Source organism: Microtus pennsylvanicus, chromosome 10, assembly GCF_037038515.1.
Source record: "Microtus pennsylvanicus isolate mMicPen1 chromosome 10, mMicPen1.hap1, whole genome shotgun sequence".
NCBI lineage: Eukaryota > Metazoa > Chordata > Mammalia > Rodentia > Cricetidae > Microtus > Microtus pennsylvanicus.
The window spans coordinates 105,311,270-105,323,802 of NC_134588.1; the positions used below are offsets into that span (position 1 = coordinate 105,311,270).

Below are 12,533 nucleotides of genomic sequence, written 5' to 3' on the forward strand. Positions count from 1 at the left end.
CATGTTCTCTGCAACCTCAGAGTGCCTTAAGAAAGCAAACTAAAGCCTTTAAAATGAGGAATGAGGAAAATTTACCATTAGGATTTCAGTTACAGAGCAGGGTGGAGGTCCATATCTCATGATCATTAATATACGAATTTAACTCTTGTTATTATGACTTATTGATTATTTGGAGACTTTAAAACTTCAAAGGGAACTTTTCAGAGATCACTGACTACATCAGACTAAAGCCTCATGTGGGAAATTTTATGGCTAAAAGCTATAAAACTTGGAGATGTCAAGCAGTGACTTTGCCCTCTACCACCGTACAGTTGAACAGCTGTGGTGCCTGTTTCACTGGGGGTGATGTAAATTCTACAAAACTCAGGAGCATGTGTTTAGCATCATCTCTCCAGAACTTTCCGGTTATTAATAATAGAATGCGGAAACTCCTCGATTTGAGACAGGGAGTTATGGGTACAAAGTGTCTTTTCAAATAGCTGACCACACATCTTTGAAAAATTGTACTCCAGTGCTCGTTCAATGCTCAAACCCAGTGTGTTAGAATGAGATGTAAACTGAACCTTTGGATTAGTGCTCACAGGTTAGTACAGCGGGAACTAGGGCTTCCAAAATTCCGGATACATCACAGAACAGGCTATTGTTATTTATACCTAAAAAAATCAAATCAGAAACTCTTTGGCGCCATTTAAACAACTAACTGAAAATTAATATAGACTGCCACAAATAAATCCAAAGAAAACAGCGACTAAAATAGTAGGGCAAGCACCAACATAAGCGTGCCTGTCTTACACACACACACACACTGCACGGCAGGTTGATATTATCTTTATACAATGGAACATTTCACTCTGCTGATCCATTTTCTTAAATGCAGAGCAGAGTCAAACAGTTATACACAGAGCTGCCTGGATTATAATCCACATTTTTGTCCTGACACTCATTGAAGCTTGGCAAGACTAAACAAAGGTGCTGGTCAAAGTGCCAACGTCTGAGTTTATCGAGAGGACTGAGGTAGGGGAGATGGAGAGGAGGGAGGGAGGGAATGAGGGAGAGAGAGAGGGGAACTGTATATATTTGATTATTTAAGGCCAACTCATGAGCAAAATATTTTCCTTCAATTACACCTAATTATTTCAGTGTTTACACTTCCTAATGAAACGAAACTGCACCAAACAAACAACTGTGAGGGCTGTTGTTCAGCAAGTGCTTGAGCATCGACTGGCAAGCACAGCAAGATTCTGAAATTCCACGGAGCTGGCCGGTTTGGGCAGAAAGGCGTATTTTATCCCAATCAGTGCCTGCAAGCACAACCGTCCCAGCCAAGGCGCATTCGGCACTGCACAGCTCAACTGTGACGACCCACGCACAGCCCTTGCACATCAATTAGGATCATCATAATCACGGTCGTTAAGCTGAATGTTCATTATCATCAGGATGCTAGTGACAGCAGATTCAATCTCTGGGTGCAGTGGCAAGAGCTTGCCGTCCCACCCAAGTTTCTGCAGAAGGCGATGTGCCACATTAAATCCGTGATGTGTTCCCCATCCTACTCCATTCCCAAAGCATGGACAGGGAAGGTCAGCTTTATGTTCTGTGCAATATGCTTAGTTCCCTAAATTAATTCTTTGGAGTGCTGGGTATTTCTATGCTTTGTGTCAAATACAATCATGGTTGGGGCCCAAGAGCATGCGCAGATGAGGAGCAGGGAGGTCGGCTGCCATAATTCAATCGCAATCAGGCAGATGGAGAAATGAATGAGCTAGCAACACGAACCATCCTCGCCGTCTCTCCTGAATTTTGAAAACAATGGGAAACGGGAAATGGCTCCACTAAAGGCAGTTGTCTAAGAGGCACACAGACGACCATTCCAATTCAGACAAGGACAGAGATGGTCACCTCTGCGTCAGTAAATATGAACAATTTTTGACAAGAAAAGCATGTTTTGAGTGTGCAGAAGGAACTGTTGATTGTTAGACTCCTAGACCTGCCCGAACAGATGACATTAACACTAATTGACTGGGAGTTCTTTAGTTCATTCAGAGCCCAGCGCTATAGGGAATTATAATACTCACGCATTTACCTCAACTTCAAAGTCTGGCTACTTGAAACACTGAGTTAAAACTGAGTAGCTTAATTTGGTGCAGCTCACATGTAGATTGAAGAGATATGGGTAATTTGCATGATATATATATATATATATATATATATATATATATATATACTATTTCATTATCTTCACTTTTTAAGCAATACAATATAGGGCTGGGGAAATGGCTCAGCGGATAAAGCACTTGCCACGTAAGTGTGAGAACAAGAGCTTGAACCCTCAGAACCCTAGGAAAGCTGGTTAGCTAGACTGGCTGGAACCAACAAGCTCCAGGTTCAGTGAGAGACTCAGTTTCAGTAAATAAAGTGGACAGAAACAGAAGGAAGATACCTCTGTCAGCTTTGCACATCCACACACATGTCTGCACACATGTAAAACTGCCTACACATATGCAAGCATGCTACATGCAAGCTTGCTACAAACATGCAAAAGAGAAACATTATATTATATATATATAATACTAATTTTAATTACTGACTTCATTTTTAGGGAAAATAAGTATTATTTGCTCTCAATTCATTGAATTTATAATTTTTTGAATAAAGTTCTGTAGAGAAAAAAACTAAACAAAAGAAGTTGCTTTTTGATGTGAATAAAGATGTAAGAGGATGTGAATAGGAACAGGGAAAGCACTGAGCACATCTAATTTTCTGTGACCCAGCTGGTTAGCAAGCCACTTGAAACCTGTAGCTTCTATTTTCAGGGAGGGCAGAAGGGGAAGTCATAGAGACCATCATGATGGCAAGGTGGGTACTAATGTCATCAGTCTACTGCATCCAACTAACCATGCTTTGTTTGCTTTTGCAGTGCTGGAGACTGAATCTCAACTCTTCACACATGCTAAGAGCCTAAATCCTGAGCCCTACCCTCAGCCCTCAACACATATTCAAATGTTTATTAATACTTCACCTCCCTTTGTCCTTTTATGTTTGCATTATGAACCTAACAACTCTAGTCCCCTAAGAATGTCTTTAACCCTCCAATAATTAGCTATGGTCTCTAATTCTCCAGATCAAGAAATCACATTTTCTAAAAATAAAGTAACTATGAGGTGTATTAGAACATGCCTGGAATTCGCACATTCAGGAAGCAGAAGCAGGAGGATCATCATAAGTTTATGGTCACACTACTAAGTTCCAGGCTAACCAAACATACATAGTGAGACACTGCTAAAAAGTGTAGAATGGTAAACAACCTACTTAAAAAATTAATTCTTACCCAATTTATTCAATATCAAGTCAAAATATAAAACATTTTAAATAACTCCTAAATTTTACAATTAGTAAAACAATGAATTCTGTATCGTATTATCATGTTTGCCCTATAAGGACAATTTGATTATTTGTGCAGTTGCTTGAAGAGGAAGGAAGAAAGATGGGAAGGAACAAGGAAGAGAGGAGGAGGACAAGGAAGTTTGTTGCACTTCCTACAGTTGTCACAGGCGGGGTGGGGAGGAGTGATTTATCTACATTTCCTGAATCTCCATGCTTTCTTCACTTAATTTTTGTGAATTAAAGATCGTCTCTGATGAGTCTTCTAAAATAATCAAATGAGCTCTTCTCACTTCTAGCGAGTATTGGAAGTTTCTATTTCTATGGAGTTGTTTAAGGAAGATGGGCACACAAAACTGTCAAAGGAGGCATGTTTCTATGTAAGGAAACAAAACCTTGCACAGGGATCTTTCCCACTGTGACAGGGATGAACATGCTCAAAGTCACTCAGACTTTTCGCTGAATCCAACCAAACGGTGAAAAAGCAGCAACATGAAAGGTTATGTTGATTAGAGAATGAAATACATATCACATTTATAAACATCCAAAATATGAAACTGAATGGTTAGAGCTCACATTTAGTTTGCATTTAGAAAGGCTGCATACTGGCAGAAAACATCAGGAATGGGTCAGCTGTGGGATTTTATAAAATGACATGATAACCCCACCCCAGCCTGCCCATCAGTCCCTAGGATAAACCGACTGAGCTCACTGTGCAAACCTTAGCCTGGAATTACTAGTGCTGAAGATGGCGTCTAAACAGAATGACTCAATAGCTGTAATTTAAAAGGTGCCTCGTGGATAGGTGAGATGGCTCAGCAATCCTAGGAGCTGACTTCCCTCCCTGGAACTCAGAGTAGAAAGGGAGAACAGACTCCTGAGAGCTATTGCAGACATCCACACGGACGTCCTGCATGTGCCCTCACCTGGACTCATATCAATAACGACAATAAACCAAAATCTTAGGCATGAAGGTATATGGCGGTTTGAAAGTCAATGACCCACCAGAGGGAGTGGCATTGTTAGGAGGTGTGGCCTTGTTGGAGGCAGTGAATCACTGTGGGGTGGGCTTTGAGTCCCGCTTTTGCTCAGGCTCCCTTCAGTGTGACAGTCAGGAGACTTCCTCTTGCCTGCAAGATACAGGACGATCGGCTCTTCCTCTAGCACCACGTCTGCCTTCACACTGCCGTGCTCCTGGCCATGATGAGAAAGGACTGAACCTCTGAAACTGCAAGCAATCACCCCAACTAAATGTTTCCTTTCTAAGAGTTAACACGGTCATGGTGTCTCCTCATAGCAATAAAAAACAACTAAGACAGGTGCCTTGCGGTACGTTCAAAGTATTGACTCTCCGTCAAAACCCCACATTCACATTATAGGTTAAAACGGGATGACGTGAGAAAGAGTTCTTAAAGGAAGACATGACATAGCAGAGACAACACTGTTTCTCTGAGATGGAGTAAAGATGATGTTTCAACTTACGTCTGGAATAGAGCTGGGATTAGAGAAGCAAAGACACTGATAGGTTGAATTAAATGGGGGAAGAAGTCAGACAGGGTGCGGGCAGGCTATGAGCTTCTTGTACTCCCCAGGACTGGGCAATTGTTCTTCAAGGAAATAGAATGACCCTGCAAGACAACTCAGAGGCATCATGGCTTCTGCTTCTCCCACTCAGGGCACACTGTCTCCTCTAAAAGTCGGTGACTGCTTCCAATGCTGAATTCCCAGGCCACCGCTAGAGAGCCACACAGAGTCTTTGTAACAGGCTTTAGCCTACCTCCATCTCCAAGTTCTTGGGATCCACTCTTCTAGTTTCTACTATGAATTTGAGTTTCTAATGCCCATGGAGTAGTATCTGCCTCTGTCATTGTACCTGACCTTTGTCATGGCATAAACTCTTCCATGTTCATTCACGTCATCAATAACAAGATTTCTTAGATGTTTCATGGCACAATAATATTTCACTATGTGTCTACCCCATTTTCTTGTCCATTCATCTTTGGTGGCTGTGCTGGCTGTTGTGAAAGATGTTGCGGGAACATGGTGTCCACTTACTTCTCTGACATACCAATTTCATTCCCTGGGGACTTTTCTCGGATTTGGGATTGCTGGGTCAAGTGGTAGCATAAGGCTATATCAACCTGCACTCCTAGAAACAGCACATGGGTTCCCCTTTCTCACAAGGTAGCCAACGTTTTCCTTTGGTCTTTTTAGTAATGGTTATTCTGCCAAGTATGAAGAATACACTGTGGTTTCAATTTACCTTTCAGGGATAATTTTAATGGTGTTGAACACATGTCCGTGTACTCACAAGATACCTCCATATTTTCTTTTGAATCATCTTTCTGGGCCTTCGCCTTCATGCACTCATATGCGCGCACACAGCCCACGCACGCACACACACACACACCTACACACATGCACACACCTACACACACGCACACCCCTACACACACACCTACACACGTGCACACACCTACACACACACCTACACACACGTACACATACACACACACCTACACACACACACCTACACACACGCACACATATACACACACCTACAAACACATACACACACACACCTACACACACACCTACACACACACCTACACACACGCACACAAGCCCACGCACGCATACACACCTATACACACACCTACACACACGTACACATACACACACACCTACACACACGCACACACCTACACACACACCTACATACATGCACACACCTACACACGCGCACACACCTACACACACACCTACACACACGCACACACCTACACACACCTACACACACGCACACACCTACACACACCTACACACACGCGCACACCTACATACACCTACACACACGCACACATACACACGCCTACACACACGCACACACCTACACACATGCACACACCTACACACACGCACACACCTACACACACGGACACAACTACACACACACCTACACACACGCACACACCTACACACACCTACACACACGCACACATACACACGCCTACACACACGCCTACACACACGCACACACCTACACACATGCACACACCTACACACACGCACACACCTACACACACGGACACAACTACACACACACCTACACACACGCACACACCTACACACACCTACACACACGCACACACCTACACACACACCTACACACACACACACACACACCCCTGCTTACACATTTTAGATGTTGATCCTTATTACAATCTCTGGTTTCAAATATCTTCCTCATCCCCTGGAAGTCTCTCACTCATTGATAGGCGACTTTTTATGTATAAGTTTTTCAGTTTGATACAATTTCAGTTATGTACTTATATTTTTGCGGCTTATACTTCTGAGTTCATATCCAAAAAGCATTGCTGAGCCCAATATCAAAAGCTTTTCTCTGTTTCCTCTCATGGTTTCAGGGCTTATGTTAAAACCTTGAATAGGTTTTGAGTCGATTTTTTAATATGGTGAGAAGTAAGGATCCAATTTCATCTTCCTGCATAAGAATATCCAATTGTTCCAACACCATCTGTCGAGTGGACTGTCCCTCTGCCATTGTATTTGCCACCATTGTTGAGGATCCATTACGCATATACACGTGGGCATATTTCTGCACTTTCTCTCCTACCTCATCATCAATATGTATCTTTTAACGCCCGCACCATGCATGATGCTTCAGTTACTATGGCAATGTGATGTATTTTGATATAAACTAGTGTGACACTTCCAACTTTGCTAATTTTGTTCACTTGATTTTCCAGGCTAATTATTTTATGGTACCAAGAACAAAAATACACTTTATCAATGGTATCTAAAACTTACATGTTCTGTACACATTACAAATGTGTATACTACAGACACATATGTGTCAAGTGTACATAGTCTACATTGTATATGCCAATCGCATATCTCTTTCTCTACATATAGATCTATATGTATTTGTCCATATAGATATATATGCACAAAGATTGAGAGAAAAAGAAATATCTGGCTTCCATGTTCAATAATCCATTCCACTCTGGGATTTCATATTCAAACCCCAAACCTGGAAATCTGTCAGAGTCAGTGATCCATGTTATTGATTATAGGATATATAATCATATAACACACATTAAGAACCAATAATGCAAAGAATTAATTCAAATCTCACTGAACACAGGTCGGCTGCACCATCTTTACAAACACAGCTTCCAATAAGTTTATGGTCATGATGGTCGTAACTGTAATGAGAACACTTGCATTTACTGTTATCATTGTCTATCTCCAGTCTTTTCAAAGCAGTCCCATTTCCAAGTGCTGTCGTCGGTGTCTGTCTTTAGCCGTTTCTACCACAGCGTGCACCTACCTTGCCACTGATCCACTTTTTAGGGTCTTGACTGCGGAAGTACTTCTCTCCATAAGAGCTGGGATTGTACTTGCTTGATGAGTGTATCATTGGGATGTACTTCTCCTTTTTATGGAAGGAAGAAAACGGCAAAAACCTGAAAGGACAGATAGGCAATATTCATGATTAGCTTTCCAGAGTCCTGGTTCAGAAAAAACAGGGTTTGGAATTGGAATACTTGCACCGCGCTTCAGCCCTGACCACTGTCAATATTCCGGCTTCTGGGACTCCTCCTTTCCTACCTGCCTAATGATGGAGACACTCAAACTCTTCTGCTGGGATTTTGATGAGTTTTAAATATATCACAATGTTAAATATCCAATGAGCAATATAAAGGTGCAAGATTTTTCAAAATTCATATTGTAAACAAAAATATCATTTTAAAGTTGTATAAATCTTAAAAAAGCAAAACAACAGCCCAGCAGTATGAGCGAGCAGTTCTTACTGAAATCAATTTCCTTCAAATCCCATAGCAAACCCCAAGCGAAGGGAGCACATCTGTTGGGTGTGAAAGACAGAGCTCTTGAATCAGCCCCACCTACTCGCGCCTTAGCTCTCTCTTGCTCTACTTGCTTCCCAAGTCACATGGCCCCCATGAGTCTTGACTTCCACATGGGGCTGATATGAGTGATAAGCAAACTGAATGAAAGGCCTGGCCTGGAGGCTGAAGAAAACATGGCGCCAGTAAACATGCTGGAGCCTGGCCTGGAGGCTGAAGGGGACATGGCACTAGTAAACACACTGGAGCCAGCTGTTAAGAGAAGCGCCTTGCTGCATCCAGTTGCATTTTATTATTTTCAGCTTTGTGATCAGTTTAGGCATTAGTGGTTCGACATGAAAGACTAACCCCCACACTCCCACAGCACTGCCATTGGTGTAACCTGGGAACTTGCTCTGCTGCTTCTGCCGAATCCTCAACAGAACTCATCAAATACGAGTAAAGGAACAGAACTGTCCTCGCCATCCATGAGAAAGAGGACAGAAGACAAGAACAAAAGCTGGAGATTGCGAGGGGTTCTTAGAGGATAGGAAGAGGACTGGAAATTGCAACTGACAGAGAAAATTTGAGAAAAATGAATGTTAACATAAGTGATGGAGGAGGGTGATATTTCTATCTGTTGTTTCATTGGTTAAATAAAGAAACTGCCTTGGCCCTTTAATAGGACATAAAATTAGGTAGGCGGAGTAAACAGAACAGAATGCTGGGAGAAAGAAGCTGAGTCAAGGAGTCGCCATGATTCTCCTACTGGACACAGACGCAGGTTAAGATCTTCCCTGGTAAGACACCTCGTGGTGTTACAGGGATATTAGAAATGGGTGAGATCAATATGTAAGAGCTAGCCAATAAGAGGCTGGAACTAATGGGCCAGGCAATGTTTAAAAGAATACAGTTTCCATGTAATTATTTCGGGTATAAAGCTAGCCGTGCGGGCGGCTGGGTGGCAGGGCACAGCCCCGCTGCTCCTAATTCAACACATAAGTATCAGAAGAGGCCAATGTCCAAGAGAACTAAGGCCCTGGGGAAGGCTGGGTACTGAAGCTGTGGTCACTGCAGAAAGCCAGATTGAGGAAAAAAGCTGGAGAGGGTGGATCAAGAGTCACCTAGGGAGTAAGGGAGTGCCTGGCCTTTGTCTTCACACTATACATTCCATGTATTCATAAGAGATCACTTAGACACTTTGATGTGGTGAGTCCAGCTCTGCAGAACTGACCGTGCATGTGCACCAGTCCACTAGATGGAATGGAACCGTTTCAGCCCACGGCCAACTCATCTGGTCTCCCTGTGCTCATCTGTAGATGAACTGTCAGCTGAACCTGAGCAAAATTCCAGAGATGTGTGCTCCAGGGTCAACCTTGGGGAATATTTTAACACAAAGGTGTAATGAAGACTCTCCACCAAAAGTTCAATCGTGCCGGGTGGTGGTGACTCACGCCTTTAATCCTAGCACTCGGGAGGCAGAGACAGGTGGATCTCTGTGAGTTTGAGGCCAGCCTGGTCTACAAGAGCTAGTTCCAGTACAGGCTCCAAAACTACCAAGAAACCCTGTCTCAAAAAAAAAGTTCAATCCCACACTCAGTTCCTTGCTAGTTGTTTCCTAGTTGAGAAAAAACAATGAAAAACAAAAACCACAGGAAACAGGTGTCATACTATAGTAAGCAGGAGAAAACTCATAGTTTGTAATAAATATAACCCAAGTAGATATTGTGCCGCTGAAATAAGAAATAGGTGGTTTTTTTCAAATAAAAGTTATATTTAGAAAAGAAGCAAAATTTGGAAAATAAAAACATACAGCAAGCTAAAGTAACCTGCTTAGAGAAATACTTTGAAACTCGGACTCTGAACCAGAAAAGCTGAAGCTCAGCCAAGCTGATGATGCCATGACTGGTTCCCAAGATTCCACGACACATTTCATTGAAATGAGATATTTTAAAGTCTAAGTCTAAGTTAAAATTTTATTTTTATTGTGTTCATATATTTGCTTAAATGATAAATTTAGGAGAAGACTTACTTCATTTTCATCTTATTTTTAATTTTTACAAATGAACTCTTTTATATTTGCCAATAAGATTTAACATTTAAAAAACCCAGTAGTGAGGTTTGAAGTACAAAACTAATTATGGAAACATGAAGGATTTTCATTTTTGCAGGGAAAACAACTTTCATGAAGACAAATTTTGCTCTTTAGAATGCTAATTTGCACATGGGATGAACATCAGAGACATGCAGAATCCATGTGGCCCCAGTGTCCCTGAGTATCTGAAGACGGTGTTATGAGCAGCTGCTACATGTTAGTTCCTGTCTTTTCTCGAATGGCATTTCAATACATTTTTTTTCCTTTGTGTTTGTGCAAAATTTGCTTTCTTGAAGGCATAGGCAAGGTCCCCAAAATAAACCTAGTTTCATTTAGCCACAGTGATTCATCAGTCACATGTACGTGTGTTCTTAAGTACGTGTACATATGTGTATAAGCTGCATAAATTTAAAAATATCTAGGTATTGCATAATCTTTAGATAACCTTATCTCACAATTAATAAAATGATTTAACCATCAAATAAAGTATAAATGATTATGAAAACTTAAAATTCACAAAGTAGCTGACAGTCAAATTTTTATTATTTTGTAAACTCATTTCAAAATTTCTTCCTTTACACATAAAATATACCCTTAGTTGTGTTTTTGCTTTCAGCGGGCACTGTGCAATTGCCTTGACTCCGCATTATAGAAGGTGCCAGGCTGCTCTATTGTTCCTATAATCTTAACAAAGACACAGATCTGGAAAAATAAGATTTTATTACAGCTCAAACATATTTTACATATGTGCCTGGGATTTGTAGGGCATGGGGCACATGTGGAAATCAGGGGACAACTTCAGAGTCTGTTTTTTCCTGTCACCACATGGGTCCAAATAATTGGGCTCGGCTTGTGAGGCTTGGTGGCAAGTGCCTACCTGCTATGCTATCTCATTGGCCCAGATCTGGAAAAAAGTCTTAAAAGCAATGGAGTTACAGTGACGTATGCTAATGGCTCGTCACTTAACTAGGCAATTCTAGATGATCTGCTAAAAGTCTTAGGAAGCAGAATGTGAAATGGTTCAGAGAAAATGATCTATTGCAATGGACATTGAATGCTAATACATTTAATATAATTTTCCAAATAATACCAACAAATTACCCTTCTTTCCCCCTTACAACTCTGCCTAATTTCCCTTCTTTTCATACAATCTTATTACTGTCATTCATAACTCTAGGCTCACCAACCCATGTATTTTTAGTGACAGTTAATTCAAATCTTCAAATCAGGAAGCTCAATATCCTATTGATTCAAGTCTCAAGCCTTCAATCTTGCTTAGACTTTGTCCACTGCATCCCATCTGTCCAGTGTGCTCTGCACTCTGCCTACCTTTCTAGTTTGTTCTCCATTCAGTCTTCCTCTCCCATTCTCTGTGCCTCTGCGCATGCTCCCCTTAAAAAGTCGGTCCCTCTCTCATCCTCATGCTCAGTCAGAACCAGTTTGACTCTCCTCTCCCAGACAGCCGAGTTCACTTACTCCAACTGCTCTTGTTCTCCACTGCCCAAATGTTTAGTCATTCAACGGACATCAAGGGAAATATTTCTATACAATTATCATTTTGAAAAACACGGATATGGGGTGGAAAATACCACATACTTGGATGGGATTTTTCTTTAAGGAGGGGGCAGGGAACTCGGGATCACACAAGCAAAATGTAATGTTTGTTTGTGGGGGAACAGAAGCACAGGAGGCAACAACAGAGGCAGCGACAGAGGAAGGCTGTGTTTGTTCATGCATGTGTGTACGCTAGTGCTCTTTACTCAAGAAAGCTGGGGACTGGTGGCAGGTTAGGGTCTTGCCTGCCAGAGTTAGTGCAAGATGAGCCCACAGAGTGAAGAAGTTGGTGATGGTATTTAATGTGTGTGTGTGTGTGTGTGTGTGTGTGTGTCTGTGTATTTGAGAGTGTATGTGTGTGTTGCTCAGCAAATAGCTTAAATTAACAATTGCTAATGCTTAGGATCACTAGACTTATTTTCCAAACGCATATTCCTAGGAACTGAACTACCCGTGATTTAAAGTCAGACTGTGTCTGTACTGTGAGTTCCAAGGCAATAAACGCTTCCATCTCCTTGACTAGAACGACTGACCTAGCACTAAATCAAATTCTAGAAACCTGTACCTCATCTTCTCTGCAGAGTTAGTCCTAGGAGAGGGAGGACATCTTTCCATCACTGTGGTTTTAGCCGTCA

The 12,533-nt window shown here is 41.7% G+C and overlaps 1 protein-coding gene across 1 annotated transcript in view; it reads right to left on the reverse strand.

The window, feature by feature from the left end:
• The window catches only part of Spata17 (spermatogenesis associated 17), a 176,815-nt gene that overhangs the window by 38,590 nt on the left and 125,692 nt on the right, over positions 1-12,533 (reverse strand). Inside the window, 1 exon segment of the mRNA XM_075987601.1 lies at positions 7,733-7,868. Within this exon segment, the coding sequence (XP_075843716.1) occupies positions 7,733-7,868 (136 nt within the window).